The 17,798-nt window shown below is 36.9% G+C and overlaps 1 protein-coding gene across 1 annotated transcript in view; it reads right to left on the bottom strand.

Annotated features, from left to right (window-relative positions):
• Positions 1 to 17,798, bottom strand: part of LOC131068485 (protein MRG1) — a 143,424-nt gene that overhangs the window by 39,436 nt on the left and 86,190 nt on the right. Inside the window, exons 6-8 of the mRNA XM_058003670.2 lie at positions 17,399 to 17,439; positions 14,922 to 15,026; positions 14,484 to 14,563 (exon numbers count right to left, since the gene is read on the bottom strand). Coding sequence (XP_057859653.2) covers positions 14,484 to 14,563; positions 14,922 to 15,026; positions 17,399 to 17,439 — 226 coding nt within the window. The remainder of the gene's footprint in view (positions 1 to 14,483; positions 14,564 to 14,921; positions 15,027 to 17,398; positions 17,440 to 17,798) is intronic.

Here is a 17,798-nt window from a genome sequence, read left to right on the forward strand (position 1 = left end):
TATATATAGAGGTTACAAGACGATGTTCTATAAAAAGAACAGATAGTTAAAGTAAAAGACTAAAAAGCTAAACACTAAATAAAGCTTAAAAGTAAATTAAATAAAAGCCAACTATGCGTCTTTAATAAAGAAGCAATAGTTTACAATTAACGAGCTAAAAAATAAAAAGCTAAATGACCATTAAACAAGAAACTAAATATAGGTGACTAAAATATAATTAAATATTCTAATACCCTCCCTTAATGGTCATTCTATCTATCACACCAAGCTACCCTCTAAATTTGAGAAACTTTGTCAGGCTCAAAGACTTGGTGAGGATATCTACAGTCTGATCTTCTATAGGAATGTACTGCAGTATCACTAATCCATCTTCAACATGCTAGCAGATGAAATGACAATGAAGATCCACACGCTTTGTCCGCTCATGGAAGACTGGATTTTTGGCTAAATTCAAAACCCCTTGATTATCACAAAACAAGGGAGTAGGTCCTGGTTGAGACATTTGCATGTCTGCAAGCATCCTACGTAGCCAAATTGCCTCACATGTTGCCTTAACAGTTCCCCGATACTCTGCTTCAGTCAAGGAAAGAGCTATTGCATGTTGTTTCTTGCTGGTCCATGTGACTGCACCTATACCCAAGCTGAAAACATACCCAGAGGTTGACTTTCCGTCATCAACACAACCTGTCCGATCTAAGTCTATGAAACCAACCAGCCTAGGATCTTTGCTTCTGCGGTACAAAATGCCAAAATCAGGAGTGCCCTTCACATATCTAAGCACACGCTTTGCTGCAACCCAATGTTCAACTTTTGGGGCTGACATGAAGCAAGAAATATAGCTCGCAACATAACTGATGTCAGGTCTAGTGGCGGTGAGATAGATGAGGCTGCCCACTAGTTGCCTGAATGAAGACTCATCCATTACAAGTGAATCTGATTTGGTTGATAATTTCAGCCCTATCTTCATAGGTGTAGATGCAAGTTTGCAATCTTGCATTCGAAACTTATCCAGTAGGCTCTTGGCATACTTTGACTGAGAAATGAATATGTGGCTATCAGTTTGCCAAACCTCTACACCGAGTCAATAATGGAGAAGTCCCAAATCTATCATATCAAAATGCTTACACAAATTATGTTTGACCTGCATGATCAAATATGTTGCACTACTAGTAATGATGAGATCATCAACATAGACTACTAGACATAGAATATCATCACTAGTATGTTTGACATACAAATTGGGATTTGAAGGACTCCTCTGAAAGCCTTGATCAATCAAGTACTTATCAATTTTTATGTATCATGCACGAGGAGCCTGTCTGAGGCCATAGAGTTCTTTAACTAGTCTACATACCTGGTGTTCCTTACCGGAAACCTTGAAACCGGGAGGCTGTGTCATGTAGACTTCTTCCTGCAAATCACCATTGAGAAAGCCACTCTTGACATCCATTTGATGGACTTTCCATCCAAACTGAGTTGAGAGAGCGAGGACAAGCCGAATGGTACTCATCTTGGTTGTGGGAGCAAATGTCTCCTCATAGTCAATGCCCTCCTTCTGTGAAAACCCTTTTGCTACTAATCGAGCCTTGTACTTATCAAGAGTTCCATCAGCTTTATACTTGACTTTAAACACCCACTTGCAAACAATGGGCTTCTTCCCTGGAGGAAGATCTGATAATACCAAAGTGTTGTTTTTCAGAAGACCATGTTGCTCAGCTACCATAGCCTTTTCCCACTCAGGTACACCTTTAGCCTTATATATGTATGAGGCTCATAAATACTATGAATGTTGGCCATAAGAGCAAATTAACAATGTTTTGCTTGCTCTTGCCTCTAGCTGATCTACCCTCAATGAGCTCTTCATCATGAAGATCATCAATGGTCTTGGCCCACCACTTAGGCCAGAGGGAGAAGTACCAACATTTGCTGCAAGATAAAGAAGATTACCTGGAATATCTGGAGCAAGGTCCTCTGGATGTGGATCTAGAAGGTCCTAAGGAAAGTCGGGTGGTGCACTGTCATGCTTACGACACCCCACAACTGTAGAGTCAACTGAATCCCTCCCATCAGGTGGAGCTAAGGGGAAGCGAACACCCGCACTTGCAACCTTTGGAGGCTGATCCTCAATGCTCAAATCAGGAGAGGGAGGCTAAAAAGGCCCTCTTTCTTCATCAAATACTACATCTCAACTGAATATGAGGCTATTAGTGTCTATATGAATCAGTCGATATGCCTTGTGGTTGTCACTATAGCCCGTGAACATCAATTTTTTACTCTTAGGATCCAGTTTGGTGCACTTGGCATCTAGAATCCAAACATAAGCTGTAGAGCCAAAAACTTTCAAATGACTAATTTTGGGATTCCTGCCAAACCAAGCTTCCTCTAGAGTCATTTTCTTAATGGCCTTTGTAGGAGACCGGTTCAAAAGGTAGAGTACAGTGAAGACCACTTCCGCCCAAAAGTGTTTTGGAACATTTTTATGCTCCAACATAGACCGAGCCATCTCACTGACTGTACGGTTCCTGCGCTCAACAACATCGTTCTGCTGAGGGGTGTAAGGTGTGGTAAGCTGATTCTTAATGCCATGTAATGCACAAAAGCTGGTCAACTTTGTAGAACAAAATTCCCCTCCTTTGTCGAACCAAAGAGTGATTATCTGACAACCAGACTCTTTTTCCACTAAGGTCTTAAACTTCTGAAACATGGTGAACACCTCTGATTTCTGCTTAAGAAAATAAACCCACATGCGTCTGCTGAAATCATCAACAAATAATAGAAAATACCTGCATCCAGTCACTGATGGAGTGTTCATGGGACCACAGATATCCGCATGAACGAGCTGCAAGACCTTGGATGCTCTCCAAGCATCTCCATCTGAAAACGGAGTCCTATGCTGCTTGACACACTACGCAAACTCCATGATTCTGAGTTTGAATGGTAGGTAATCCTACAACTAGATCCTCTCAAACCAACTGAGAGAGATAGTGGACATTCAAGTGTCCATATCGCTGATGCCAAAGAGTGCTGATGGAAGTACTCCTAGCTGCCATGGCGAGCTCTTGAGAACTAGTAGAATCAACAAGTCTATAAAGACCTTGATCCTCAATGCCAACTGCAACCGTAGTGCAACTCTCCCTGTCAATAATGTTGCACTTGTGCAACCCAAAAATGACATCCAGTTGTGGTGAATGCTACATAATCTGACTAACTAACAATAGATCGAACTTCATACCAAGTACAAAGTATACATTGAGGAATATCAAATCCTTCCCACCAGGTGAAATATGAGCGTTGCCCTTGCCAACAATAGTATGCTCTTTGCCTCCACCAAAGATCAGTGAAAGGCATGTACTCTGTAAACCGATCCCGATGATCTGTGAAATGTCAAGAGGCTCTAGAGTCAATGTACCAGGCTGATGATTGAATATCATCAGATGAGGTTTGGGCCATGAACGCATAGAAGGCAGATTCCTTCTTATCAGGATGCGTGGTAGAATTGGCTTTCTGCTTAGACCCTCCCTATTTGGATTGCTAGGATGCTATCAATTTCTTGCAATCTTTCACCAAATGGCCATATATATGACAATAGAAACATTGTAAGCTCTTCTTCGAAGACTGGTGAGTTTGACCTTGACCTTGTCCTTTCTGCTGGAAGGACTAAGCTTTACCCTTGTTCTTATGCGAAGCTAAGGCTATGAAAGCCTGTTCAGTGGATGAACTAGCGCCGCTTCCATCGATCCTGTTGTAGAAGCTTGTTGCAGAGATCAAGAAACTTCAGATCGACACTAGTAGAGGAGATATTGAGCATATCAATGAAGTGCTCGTAGGATCTGGGAAGGCTTTTTAGCATGATGACTACCATATCCTCTTCCACCATGGTTCAGCCTATAGCTTCCAATTGGTCACAGATGTCCTTGATCTTCATAACATGTGCCTGGATAGATGACTTCTCATCCATCATGATAGAAAACAGCATATTATTCAAAAAGAAAGTTTGGCTCTTGTCGGATGTTTCATGAAGATCCTTCAAGAGATCTCAGATCTCTTTAGCTACTTTACCTGAAGGCACCTGAGGGAGTTGATCATCTGTGACTGAGAGTTTGATAAGCATGACAGCCTCTCACTTCTTCACATCATGTTTGTCATGATCATCACCTAATGTTGTAGGACGAGATTCCTTGCCCAAAACAATCTGATCAAGGCAACGATACTCAAAAATGGTCAACATGCATTGTTTCCAGGTGTTGTACTTGCGGTCGTTGAACTTTTGACTATGTTCCGACATGGTGTTGATCAAAGATGCCATCACAGAAACCAAGGTTGAACGAAGTCAACTGAGTGAAAGCAAGAGATAGAAGAATCTGATTTAAAAAATCAGAATAGAAGCAGCTGCAAAAAAAAAGAAACACCAGTGGAATTCTTGGCATGAATCCCAATGCACAAATTTCAAGGTTTGGGAGAAACCCATAAATTAAAATTTGCAAAAAAACTCAAAAAGTAATAATCTGCAAAAATAGGATTGATTTTTAAAAAAAAAATCAGTCAAAAAACACTGGCACAGATCCCGAGGTAGTTGTCTGAAAAAAAAAACGCAAAAGAAAAAATAAGTTGCAAAAAAAAAAATACTGATTTTACCTCTTGAATTTTTTGTGCAAAAAAACAGAAAAAAAGGACAATTTTTTTAATAAAAAAACGTAAGAAAATAGGGTCAAAAACCCTAGATTCACGCACAACCGTGACGAAGAAAATCTGGAAAAATTTCGACGGCTAGGGTTTTTAGTGGACAGCAGTCATTTTTTGCTTTCCTAGCCGCCAAAACTTTTCCAGATTTCAAATCCAAAAAAAAAAATCGCGAATATTGTCTGCAGAAGGTCAAAAAAACCTAGGCGCAGGTCAAAAAGAATCTTAGCCGCGGAAATCACGACTCTGAAAACCCTAGCTGGCGCAGATGAAACCCAGAGAAAAACGCAAAGAGAGTGCAGAATGAACTGGGCGATGCCGAAAAATCGCGAAAATCGCGGATGCCAAAAACGCAGCCAAAAATCTGAAAAGCGCACAAAAGAACAGACTGTCTCTCGTGCCGAATCTCAGACCTACATGATAAAAAACGTGAACCCTGCAAATCAAACCCTATCCTTGATCCAATTCGCCCAGGATAAGAGAAAGAACCTGCTCGTTTTTTTTGTTTTTTTAAAAACAGATTAAAGAAAATCTCTTAAAAAAACTTCAAAAATATTTTCAATAAAAACTTTCGAAATTTTTAATTTCCATGCTCTAATACCATGAAAAATAATTGAATGAATGATTCAATAATCGGATAAATTAATAGAACGATATACAAACATATATATAGCGGTTACAAGACGTCATTCTATAAAAAGAACAGATTGTTAAAGTTAAAGACTAAAAAGCTAAACGCTAAATAAAGCTTAAAGGTAAATTAAATAAAAGCTAACTATGCATCTTTAATAAAGAAGCAATAGTTTACAATTAACGAGCTAAAAAATAAAAAGCTAAATGACCTTTAAACAAGGAACTAAATATAGGTGACTAAAATATAATTAAATATTCTAATATATATGGGATTATTTTGTTTCATGTTTTCCTTCGGATAATCTATAGACTTATCTTTCACTAAGATGGGATCATCAACCAACTGGGATCCAGATCTGCAAAACTCAAGAATGACATATTCATGAGAAACCATCTAAAGTTGCCATTGCTTTGAGGAATATGCCAAGACAAGTATGGGTTCCACAGAGTTCTAAAAAAATAAGGATCCATTTCTTCTCAAATTCACTAAGTTGTATGTAATGTCCCCATTTTAAAATAGGATTTAATAATAAATGCTAATAATAAAATTAAAATATAACAGAATAAAAATTAATTAAAATTAAAATAATTAAAATTTAGTTAAGTTTAATGAATGGTCAAAAGGCATGAAATGAAAAGTTGTGACTCCCTCAAACATGAGATATAAAAGGGAGAAGAGAACTTCATTTGAAGGGGGAGATATGGAGAAAGGAAGAAAGAATGGAGCATGTGAATCAAGGAACGATTAAGGGAAGAAGAAAGGAATGGGAAGTAAATAGGGAAGTGACTCTTTCAAAAGGGTAGAAATTATGAAGGGTTGTACTCTTCAAAGGGTGCTAATTGTTACAGGTTGTGACTCTTGCCAAAAGGCAGACTTGATGAAGAGGTGTGACCTCCCTCACATTGGAAGATATAAAGGGGAAGAAGGATCAAATGGAATAGAGGGAAATGAAGTAGAATTAGAGGAGATCTAGAGCAGATTCAGAGCAGAATTATATGGAGGGATCTGAAATAAGATTTGAGAAGGAAAGAAGAAACTAAGATATGCAAAACTAGAAGAAGAAGACATGCAGATCTTAAATGGGGTATATGCAGATTTGAAAAGCAGTAAAGACAGATTTGAGAAGTGAGAGATAGGTGAAGATTAAACAAGACGTGAAAAAGCAGCAATTGTTGCCAAACAGATGTATCTTTTCATAACCAAAGAGTGACATTTTTTCTTCATGAATGGTATAAAGTGAAGGAGACATCATATGAAGAAGGATTGAGCCAAGAAGAAGATCAATCGGTCCGTTCAAGGAAGCATCGAACTTCATAACTGATTTCAGAATAATAAAGAGAGGAAGCCGGCAGATTTGATAGTAGTAAGGGCAAGATTTAGGGCAATCCCAAAAGTATACATTACATTGTATTTTTGGCGTGTCCATTTGGACTATATATTGTCACTTGGCAGTCATGGGTTCCATTCTCCACATCTACATCACTCATAACTCATAATTTATAATTTTAACTACGTTAGGGAGCAAAGTCTATGTTTTACTAGTTTCTATATTTGTTAGCCTTGGGTACAATGCTTACTATGGGTAAGGACATGTTGTTTACCCTATTATACTACTGTTTTTCTACCCTTTATTCCTAAGTTATTATTTAAATATGTTTACATAAAATTAATGAAGAGTTAAATCATGGGTTAGTTGGGATCTCCTTTTCATTTAATATATAGTGAGGGAATGCCCTAAAAGATGTATCTCTTTTCAACCCTATTTTGTTCATGCATTATAAAAAGTCACCATTGTGTGAGTACTAGTGTGTTACACCCAGATTTGTACATGCAGCCCATATCAGGTGGCCGTTTCCATCTTTGCTTACTTTTAGTTCAATATTGCTTTTGCATTTTCTTTTGTGATTTTTTTAGGAATACAGCAGGATTGTTTCCAGCAAACATTAAATAACTTTGAATAAGATGCAGACAATAATGACAAAAGACCAGTTGATCTCTAAACATAAATTTTTTTAAGGATCCAAGAACTCCATTTTTTAGTTTGTCAAAAAGTTTTAATTGCTGTTTCAAATTTATCATCCATTATGTTGACTGTTGTAAATTGGTTAGATTTAAATGAAAGAGGAGTTATTAGTTATTACTAAATCACGGCTATTGTTTCATTATTGAGTCATTGGTTTAATTGACAATGGATATTGCAGCCCCATGATATGGCACGACATGTAACTTAACCAATCAATTTACGCATGTGGATGCCTAAGAGACTGAGATTTGCATGAGTCATTATTCTGACTATTAGGTCATACTGATTCAATCTCAGATACTATAAACCTTGGGTAATAATAATCCATTTTATATCAGTCCATACACTGTTAATCCACAATATGCACCAAATTACTGTGAAGATAAAAACGTATCACTTCCTAAGTTACACTTCAAACATCGTACAAAAGGTTCAAAACAAATGGATGAAAATAGATGAACTCTTTATGTATTGCCAAGAAACCAAGGAGATGTGAACTCTCACAAACTTAATAACTGAAGATACCTATTTTGCTTTATTGTCCCCTTTTAGGTCTTTGCATGGCAATTAGCCATGGAAGGCATTGGTAATTATATTTTACTCTTATACTGAATCCCTGTGGCTGAATCCCAAATGGATGATGCTTCCTAATTTGGTCTTAATTATTGTCATTTTTCTACCTTGGAAAGCATTACCTTATAACCGTAATAACATTCTTCTTAAAACAAAGGACACAATTAGAGATCAGACATTCTGGTGGAATTCATAAATTAAAAGTTAATTATTGGCCAAAAATTGAGATTACTCTACTATGCAATGATCTTAAAAAAAATTAACTTCTTATGATATCTGTTCCTTAGATAAATACCAGTTAGTCAATTGGAACAAGATAAAATGCAGATTATTTCTGAATTAATTCAAATATAAAAAAATTTATTCTTCAAATGGGTTTTGATACGTAGTGTTGCCCATACTGCTGATACAACTGGTGGTCAAGATGATCAATTTGTCATCCCCTCTGTTCCTGCCACCAACCTGACAGTAGATTTTACCTCTTAAGAGTTGTTTTTTTTTAACTTCTGGTTGATACTTGATAGCAATGGAAAGCTTTTACACATGGTATATCAGGTATACCATTTTATTTATAGTTGCCAAACCAGGTACAGGTACGTGAAGATGGTATGCTGGTACAGCAAATTCTTTTGGGAGGGTTAGAGTACGTTATATTTAATAGATTGGTAAATTAATAATATTAAATATGGCATTTACTCATACTATTTTAATAAGTAATAGAAATAATAAGGTATTAATACTAAAAATAATATTATTAAATAATAAATTAGTATTTGCATAAGTAATAATATATTAATAATAAGCAGAGTTTGAATGCAAAGCGAGGGTTTTAAGAATTTATCTATTCTTGAAAAGTGCATTGAAGACCAAGTACTGTTGCAAAATCAGAAATTCTCATTCAAAGCATGCATGGTTTCAGGACATGCGGTACCCCGTCTAAGACAGGACACAGTCTGGTTTCGAGTATACCACACCCTGTATAAGACCCATGCTAGTATGCCAAGGACAAATGAGTTTGAGGTTGATTGATATGACAATTTTGATCAGTTTGAATGTCTGGTTTGATTGAAAAAGTTCATCTGATTAAAGCACAATGCGTGATTGCATGTCGTTGGAGGGATGCTCAGTGATCTGTCGTATGCATCAAGAGGATATTTATTGCAAAATGTTTGTTTTTGGATTTTAATGTTTCGAAATTTTTTTGTTCATGTTTTTCAGGACTTTATTTGACTTTTTAGGGATTTATTTCAGGACTTTATTTGATTTTTAGGGATTTTTTTAGGACATTATTTGATTTTTTTGGATTTTTTCAGGATATTTTTCAATTTTTTTGGATTATTTCAGGACATTTTTCAATTTGTTTGGATTATTTCAGGACATTTTTCAATTTTTTTTGGATTATTTCAGGACATTTTTCATTTTTTTTTTGGATTATTTCAGGACATTTTTCAATTTTTTTTGGATTATTGATTCGAAAGTTCCAATGATTGATCATGACAAGGGGAACACACCCAATGCACATCGGAAAGACATATATAGAGACCAGGACCGAAACATATGCACAAGAAACCGGAGTATGCAAGACAATGATGTTGACCAATCACAAGCCTGGAACAGCACATTGGGTCAGGACATGATAAACCTGCAGAGAGAAAGCATAGCTAGAGGTCAGGATAGATGACGAAGCAATGATCTTTTTACACATGGTGCCTGTTTGCCAGGTTTTCACCATGCTACTTGCCCAAAACGCCTGTTTGCCAGGTTTTCACTAGAGGGCGAATCATTTTTTTTTACTTTTTTGTTCTTTTTCTTTGTTTTCACTTTTTTCACTTTTTTTTTTTGTTTTTTTTTTTTCACTTTTTGATTTTTTTTGTATTTTTTCAGGATCATATTTGAAGAATTGCTGATAGAAAATTATGCCCAGTACTTGCGAAGGTGCATGCTATTTACAGGATCAGACAAAGGTTCACCTTCTGGGGTGGCAAGCTGATATGCCCCCGAGCCATAGGCTGCAGTCACTATGAAAGGCCCAACCCAATTAGGTTCAAACTTGCCTTTGATGACGTCAGTAGATTGTGCATTCTTGGGGTTTGCCTTTAAAACCAGATCTCCCACTTCGAAGTGTCGCCCTTTGACCTTCTTATTATAAGAGCGACGGAGACGGTTTTGATATGCGTGCAAATGTGTCAAAGCTATCTGACACTTCTCATCTAACATCTCAAGTTGATGCAACCGAGAGACTCTGTGCGTTTCATCATCAATTAGATGTTGCAAGGAAACACACAAAGAAGGAATCTCCACTTCCAAGGGTAAAATGGCTTCCGCACCATACACCAAAGAATAAGGTGTTGCTCTAGTAGGTGTGCGGATAGAAGTGCGATAAGCCCATAGTGCTGGATTCAACTGGACATGCCAATCTCGACCAGCGTCATTGACAACTTTTTTCAGGATCTTGATAATGGTTTTATTTGATGCTTCGGCTTGACCATTACCCTGTGGATAGTATGGACTAGAGAAACGGTGTTGGATATGAAACTTTTCACAGAGTTCCTTGACATCTTTATTCTTGAAGGGACGGCCATTATCAGTGACTGTGGCAAGGGGAACCCCATATCGGCATATGATATAATTCAATAGGAATTTTGAAATTTGCACACCAGTGATATAGGTCATGGGGATAGCCTCGATCCATTTTGTAAAGTACTCTGTGGCTGTAATGATGAACTTGTGTCCATTTGCAGATGTCGGGTGAATCTTGCCAATAAGATCCAATCCCCATTGAGAAAAGGGCCACGGGGATATGACAGAATGAAGCTCTTGGGCTGGCGCATGAATATAATTTCCATGGATTTGGCATTTGTAGCACTTCTTAACAAAATCATGAACATCCTTTTCCAGAGTGGGCCAATAATACCTAGCACGAATCAACTTTTTGGCTAAGCTCAGACCATTGAAATGGCCCCCACATATACCATCGTGAACCTCGTGTAAAGCCGTTTGTGCTTCATCAGAATCCAAACACCTAAGGAGGGTATGGTCAAAGGAACGACGGTAAAGGGTGTCGGCAATGATGACAAATTTGGCTGTCTGTCGGATGAAGGCTCGGCATTGGTTAGCGGAAAGGTTAGGTGGTAAGGTTTGGGATTTCAAGTATTGATATACATCATTGTACCACGGGGAGTTAGGACCAACAAGAACGCACATCACATCTGCTGTCGGAATGTCAAAAGAAGGGACAAGCAACTGTTCGACCAAAAATTCACATTTGTCCATGTTGTGGGGCATATTCAACATGGAAGCAATCATAGCCATCGCATCTGCCGACTTGTTTTGAATTCTTGGAACTTGACTGAAATGGATAGCCGTGAATTTTGTCTTGAAGAAATCTACCATATGCTTGTAGGGAATAAGCTTTTCATCTTTTGTTTCGTAGTCATCATTCACTTGACGGATGACTAACTGAGAATCTCCATAGACTTGTAAATGTGTGATGTTCCAATGGACCGCTACTCAGAGTCCTGTGACCAGAGCTTCATATTCTGCAATGTTATTGGTACAATGGAAAATTATTCTGTAGGATTTGGGAATAGCATCACCTTGAGGGGTGACAAACAATATACCTGCTCCGGACCCGAATTTGGTATGGGACCCATCAAAGTATAACTTCCATTCATTAGTAGATGTAAGAGCAAAGACTGATTCATCCAGAAAATCGGTCAACATGGGATGATCATCATAAATAGGAGCCTCTGCAAGTTGATCTACTATTACTTGTCCTTTTATTGCCTTTCGCTCCATGTACTCAATATCAAACTCACTGAGGATCATCACCCACTTTGCTAGGCGACCTATCAAAGCTGCCCTACTAAGCAAGTATTTCAAGGGATCAATTTTTGCAACTAGCAATGTCTAATGACTTTACATATAGTGTCGAAGCTTCTGCGTTGCAAAGACTACTGCTAAACATACTCGTTCAATAGTTGAATAATTCAACTCATAGCCCACTAATGTCCGGCTGATATAATAAATAGCTCGCTCTTTGCCATTCTCATCTTGTTGGGCCAAGAGAACTCCTAGTGTCGTTTCAGTTGCAGCAATATACAATATAAATGGCTTTCCTTCTCTAGGAGGCATTCGAATAGGTGGCGACAGCAAATAGTCCTTAAGAGCTTGAAATGCTGATTGACATTGCTCAGTCCATTTAAAAGCGACTCCTTTATGCAATAAATGCTGGAATGGATGACATTTGTCTGCCAATTGAGCTATAAAGCGGCAGATTGACTGTAGCTTTCCTTGCAGACTTCTTAATTGTCGGAGATTGGAAGGAGGAGGCATATCCATTATTGCTTTAACCTTGGCAGGGTCGACTTCAATGCCTCTGTGAGAAACAATGTACCCTAGTAATTTGCCGGCTGTGACACCAAAGACACACTTCTTTGGACTGAGTCTAAGCTTGTAGGTCTCCATTCGGTCAAAGATTGGGCCCAGGATGGCTAGATGACTATCTCTTGTGACAGATTTGCATAATAAGTCATCAACATAGTCTTCCATCAAAGTATGCATGAAATCATGGAAAATTGTCGTCATCGCTCTTTGATATGTTGCGCCAGCATTTTTAAGACCAAAGGGCATCACATTCCAACAGTAGGTACCCCAAGCATAGGTGAATGCAGTCTTATGTTGATCTTCAGGAGCAATGCGAATTTGGTTATAGCCGGAGAAACCATCCATTAATGAGAGCATCTCATATCCAGCAGTCATGTCAACTATGATGTCTATATTTGGTAGTGGAAAATCATCTTTAGGGCATGCTTTATTGAGATCCCTAAAATCCGTACAGATTCTGATGCCCCCAGTTACCTTGCTAACTGGTACCAAATTTGAAGTCCAGTCTGCATAATCAATGGGTCTAATAAAGCCCACATCTAGTAATTTTTCCAGTTCTACCTTGACCAAAAGAGCCACCTGGGGATGCATCTTTCTGAATTTCTGTTTGACAGGCTTGGCATCTGCTTTTAATGGCAAGTGATGAAGGACTAATTCTGAATCAAGGCCAGGCATATCTGCATAGGACCATGCAAAACTGATCTTCTTCTCAAAAAAGAAATTGACAAAATCTATCTTTTCCTGTTTTGATAAAGAAGCAGCGAAATGAATGACCTTAGGGTTGTCAGGTGTACCCAAATTGATTTCTTCGATCATTGCTTTGATGAACACCATGTAGGCTTTGTCAATCTTGCTTTCATATTATACTTATGCACTTGAAGGTGAGATCCACAAAACAAAGCAATTTGAAGGAGAAAGAAGGACAATGGAGAATTCTTGAGGAGACATTTCACATTTGTGATGGTTTGCATTTGAATTGAATGTCTTGTTTTTCATGTATCTCTATTGAATGTAATTAGGATTTGTCACTGCAATTTAGTTTTCGTGATTGAGCTAGACCAATTTGCTATTTGCTTTGATGATTTCCAATTTCCTATCTACAGATTAGTAAATTAATAATATTAAATATGGTATTTACTCATACTATTTTAATAAGTAATAGAAATAATAAGGTATTAATACTAAAAATAATATTATTAAATAATAAATTAGTATTTGCATAAGTAATAATATATTAATAATAAGCAGAGTTTGAATGCAAAGCGAGGGTTTTAAGAATTTATCTATTCTTGAAAAGTGCATTGAAGACCAAGTACTGTTGCAAAATCAGAAATTCTCATTCATAGGGAAATAGAAAACCCATCCCCAGTCATGTTCGTCCCTGTTCGCATTTGGGAAAAGCTTTGTTTTAGAGTTTTATGTTTTTGAAAGATCAGAAAGAAACAATCAATGCCCGAAATCACTATGGAAATGTAACATAATGGACAATTCACATGCGTACAGGAGCTGTTCGACGGAATCGTTTCAGTGGGGAAAATACAGTACCCTGGAAGATTCCACCAACATTTCAGGAGAGATTTTGATTCTGGGACATTTCATACCCGGAATTGGTGGGTAAACCTGCCAATTCAGCAACACATATTTATATGTGATAGGTTGGACAGTTGAATTTTGATGAAATCAAAAGACAAACGCTGTGAACTTGAAAAAGATGTTTTGATAAATTTGGAATTAACTGAAACAGTTGGATAATCTTGGGATTATAAATTTGACACTGGTAAATAAATTTCTTCTCTTTATGATGTAGATAGCATTGTGTGATCATGATTTTCAAATACAACATCCCACCACAACGCAGATTTTGTTTAAAATTATATTTACAGTTTCTCAATTTTTCTAATGCTGACATGACTTACTCGATTACTCTAAAATACAAAAAACCATAATTTACCCAACAACAGTAGTAGCATATAAATAGTCTTCAAATATCAAATAATTTTACAAACTAAATGCACTAATACTGAATGGAACTCGAGAGCATTAATACAATAAGATCCACCTTACAATGTGTATCTTACAGACAGATACAGCAAAGAAGATAAAAAATATGAGGAAAACCAACAAATGGTACCAAAGTAGTTAGACATGGCAAGAAATAAATATGCATATTCAAAAAAACTCACTTACGCGCCCTCCTTCTTGGTCTTGTGCTCCAGATACTTTCTCAAAATATCATCCACTGTTGGGTTACGTGGAAGCTTAACCAACTGCAATCAAAACAGTATGAACTGTATAGAACTTTGATGCTAAACAATCAAAACACCTAGGCAATCACATACTGATGAAAACATAAGCATGCCAAATATGATAAAATATAATCTAGTCAATGGCTGTGAAAGTCTAAATGATACATTATGCACAAAATGTAAATTGAATATACATATTAGATGTAAGTTATAAAGATATAAAGGTAAGTCCCCTTCTCTATATGCTTCTTATGGCTAATCATATTCCATTTAGATTGTGAACATAATTAATTTTTACAATGAAAGCCAAGGCAGTATATCCTATATTTCCAAATAATAAGATTATGTATAAACTTCAAGCAATATTTAATTTAATTACCTTACCCAACTGAGTTACAAACTCCCAATCATCAACCAACTGCTTTTTCAAAGTAGTTGGCAAGTGAATCTTTATAATCTTTTCTGGAGATTCTCCATCTTTCTCCTAACAAAAGGTAACAAAATTTTCAAGAGGATGAAACCATGACCAAAACATATGTCTCAAGAACATCATATATGTGGCAAACCAACAAGAATTTAGGATTACAAAATCCTGATCTCTCAACATTACAAAATTCAAGTATGATGAAATATGCATTCTGATTATGTCCCTACATTCTCTCTTCACTCCTTTTCTGGAGTGAAAGAAGTGTATGCCCCCATTTATTCTTTATTTTTAGCCAGTGTTACTGCCCAGACTAGGACTAAACTACACAAGGTAATTATCAAGAGCATTTTTAAGTTAATGAATGACAGTCTACAAGTGAAAACAAAGAAAAATATCCAAACCAGAGAGGGAATGAAACAATAATCATTCATGACTTCATACATTATATCACCAAACTCATCAATGAAACCATTAATTCTTCGATGATGTTAATTTAAAAATATGAATTGTAAATCTAAAAACAACATTTCTCTCAGGCAGACTTGGCATTAATTGCAGGATTGAACATTAACTTTCTGCTGACTGAACCAACTGGTGGCCAGATTGGCTTCATTAAATCACTTAAACAGCTATAAGTACATTTCTTGTCTCTCACTAAATGTATCATTCACACATCAAATGCACTTGTAAATTACAAGGTATATTTGGTGAAATTGTGAACAAACTAACATTATTTAGCAGGAATACAACTGGAAACTGAACTAAGATGTCAGTAACTGATATAGTATTTTCAGTTGGGGTTTAGTGGTCTTTAGGGTACTGAGCATGATTAAGAATTTGAAATATTTGGCACATGTGAAGTCCCTGGAGCAAGGAAACTGTTACAGTGAAGTTCTTGATTATCTGTTTCTACAGAGTTCTCAAACCCTAGATATACAGGTTTTTCACAAAGCCCTTGAACACCACAATGACACAGGAAGCCCACACTTAAGGAAGAATAATTTAGACTTTTACTGGACCCCTCAAAGAGGACAACTACTAAGGAATTGATAAGAGTTTAATCAACAATAAGAATTGCAGACAGTAATCAAACTATGGAAATTTCAAAAAAATCTGTCAAGAGTTGTTTTAACCACCCAACCAAAAAGTATTAAAATGCAAATTTTTATGTGTAGTTAAAATGAAATTTATTTAACAGGTTAATCATGTTAGGCCTCAAGGAACTACAACGGATAAAATGGTTTTCCAATGGAATCAAAGTCCAAAGGACCAAACATTATTCTATAAAGAATCTTTAAATGAAATCTTGTCAATCCAGTCCTGCGTAGAGAACAAAAAAATAGTAGTTCTAGACAATGATGCAGATAGATCTGAGCTATTACCTATGTTTTTGGGTATGACCATATGCCCAGCCATACCCAAACTGAACTGACCCAGGTTTGGATCCCTTACCTGATTCAGATCCCAGGCCACATCTGACCTGGGTATGCCCAGGGCACGTCCATCAGCACTGAGCATTCATCCCAGGTACGTCTTAGATGTACCTGAGGCAAATGCACAGGACTGTGTTAGTGCCTGGTGTGTACACATGACGAACCTAGACAAAATTGGCACAGCAAAATAATGATTTTCTTCCAAAATAAAACATATTTGTTTTACCTCAGCCACCTACACAACATACCTCTTTCTATAAAACATTTTTTTTTTTACCTCAGCCACCTACACAACGTACCTCTTTCTAAGGCAAAATAGATTTGACAGTGCAGTATATTTCTGGCACTTTGGCAGTGAAAAAATTTTTATTTCCCATTAACGAAGGATTCAAAATACTATACATGAGCGTTTAGTAAAGTTGACAAAGGAGATAATTGATGTCACCAGAAAAAGAGGAATGTTGTGTAGATGGCCGTGGCAAAAAATTGGTAGAGTCAGATGGCTGTGTTAAGAAATTGGAGAACACCAGTTATTTCCTGCAGAAACTCAAGGTGAAACACTTTATTGGCATGTAAATTTCTCCTCGTTTTTAAAGTTTTTTTTTAATCAGGTTTTCATTATCAATATTCAGTGTCACTCTTACGTGAAATGCTTACGTCAGCATTTGTGCATGTGTACGCGCATACATGTGTATATATAAACTTGATTATATTGTACAGAACTGGGAAAAAAATAATCAGTGAACTGCTTAACCAAGCCAGCAACAGAGAATATTACAGCTAAAATATTAGCAGTTCCTATAACAACTGGTGAACACCTGAGCTAGCATTTCATGTTCATGGAATATTTTATAATCTTCATTAATGCAATGTTTTACTTATCCAAATCCCGAAATCATATATCTGCTAATGGAATCCAAACTAGTTTATTGAGAGAATAACTTCTGTATTTAACTTGAATACATCATATTTTCCATCATGCCAAGCCACACATACCTCAGCTCCAGAATCACCTTTCCGCTTTCTACCCCTGGCCACTGAACAGTTAAAAAAACACAGCACATACAATCAGGCACAGCAAAAACTACATAATTATTGCAACTGTAGAAGAAATCTGTACAATCATGTATGAATTCACTTGAATTTTATTTCAATGTAATTGTTCAATAAAACTAAAATGTTTCCACTCAGAAATAATATAGCTTAATTAATTATTTTAAACACATTTGGTATCATCCAGTGCAACGTCCATCTTACCAAACCAACTAGTAAGGGTTGAAATCTTGGGTTGCACCCCTGGCAGGTTCACCCCACAAGCCCTGTTGAGGTAAGGCAGGCTGTTCTAAAACATTGCCCAGGATGAAAATGAGGCCTATAAAATCTCCACATACCCTTA

The sequence above is a fragment of the Cryptomeria japonica genome, chromosome 3 (genome assembly GCF_030272615.1).
Source record: "Cryptomeria japonica chromosome 3, Sugi_1.0, whole genome shotgun sequence".
NCBI classification, from domain to species: Eukaryota; Viridiplantae; Streptophyta; class Pinopsida; order Cupressales; family Cupressaceae; genus Cryptomeria; species Cryptomeria japonica.